Source organism: Calidris pugnax, unplaced genomic scaffold (assembly GCF_001431845.1).
Source record: "Calidris pugnax isolate Ruff unplaced genomic scaffold, ASM143184v1 scaffold28, whole genome shotgun sequence".
Classification (NCBI taxonomy): Eukaryota; Metazoa; Chordata; class Aves; order Charadriiformes; family Scolopacidae; genus Calidris; species Calidris pugnax.
Window position 1 is genome coordinate 8,166,763 of NW_015090842.1, and position 985 is coordinate 8,167,747.

Consider the following 985-nt stretch of genomic DNA (forward strand, 5'->3'; position numbering starts at 1 on the left):
GTTCAAGGCCGCCGAGGCGGAGGGAGCCCACGCCGAGGCCGAGCTGGAGTAAACCGAGTGGGGCTCCATCACGCCGCCGCCGGCGAGCAACGGGGAGGCGGGCACGGAGCTCTCGTGGTGCGGGTAATCCCCCGCCGAGGAGCCGGTACAGCTGCCCATGTAGGAATGCCCACCGTTGGCGGGCAGGTGGGGCACGGAGTGTCCCGCCAGGCCCATCCCTTCCACGTTACCGGATAAATGCCCGTTCATCATCCCCAAGCCCCCTTCGAGGGAGAGGCTGTTGGGGGGGCAGGAGAGCCCGCCGGCCGAGCCCTGGAAGCCGTAGCTTTCGGGGAGGTGGTTGAAGCCCAACCCGTTCATCATGCTGTACATGGGCTTCAGCGCTTGGCATTTCCTCCTGAACCCGCGGGGTCGGCGGCGAAAGGAGCCTTCCTCGAACATGAACTCGCTGGCGGGGTCGATGGTCCAGTAGTGGCCTTTGCCCGGGCGTCCAAGCCCTTTGGGCAGCTTGATGAAGCACTCGTTGAGGGAGAGGTTGTGGCGCACCGAGTTTTTCCAACCCTGGTAGGAACCTCGGAAGAAAGGGAAGCGGCTCTGCAAGAACTGGTAGATCTCGCTGAGGGTCAGGCGTTTGGAAGGCGAGCTCTGGATGGCCATGACGATGAGGGCGATGTAAGAATAAGGCGGTTTCTCCGGCCGCCGGATCCCCGCGTTGGTTTTCTTCGCTTTGGGACCTCCGTTACCCGGGGCCCCGCCGCCGCTTCCAGTGGAGCTACCGCCCGCCCCGCCGGGAGCCGCGGAGGCGGCGTCCATGGCCGAGCTCTGCGGCTGTTTCTCGGCCACGGAGGACATGGGGCCGTAGCTGCTCTGCACCGGAGGAGGAGGGGGCTGAGAGGACAGAGCCTGCTGCGCTTCTGCAGTCATCTACGGCCAGGTCCGCGGCGGCCAGCCCCGGCCCTCCTCCGCCACCCTCCCCTACGCGTCC

At 66.5% G+C, this 985-nt stretch overlaps 1 protein-coding gene across 1 annotated transcript in view; it reads right to left on the reverse strand.

The window, feature by feature from the left end:
- FOXF1 (forkhead box F1) overlaps window positions 1-955 on the reverse strand; it is a 3,139-nt gene extending 2,184 nt beyond the window's left edge. The window contains exon 1 of the mRNA XM_014942148.1: window positions 3-955. Within this exon, the coding sequence (XP_014797634.1) occupies window positions 3-924 (922 nt within the window). The 5' untranslated portion in view covers window positions 925-955. The remainder of the gene's footprint in view (window positions 1-2) is intronic.
- Between the last annotated feature and the right edge of the window lie 30 nt (window positions 956-985).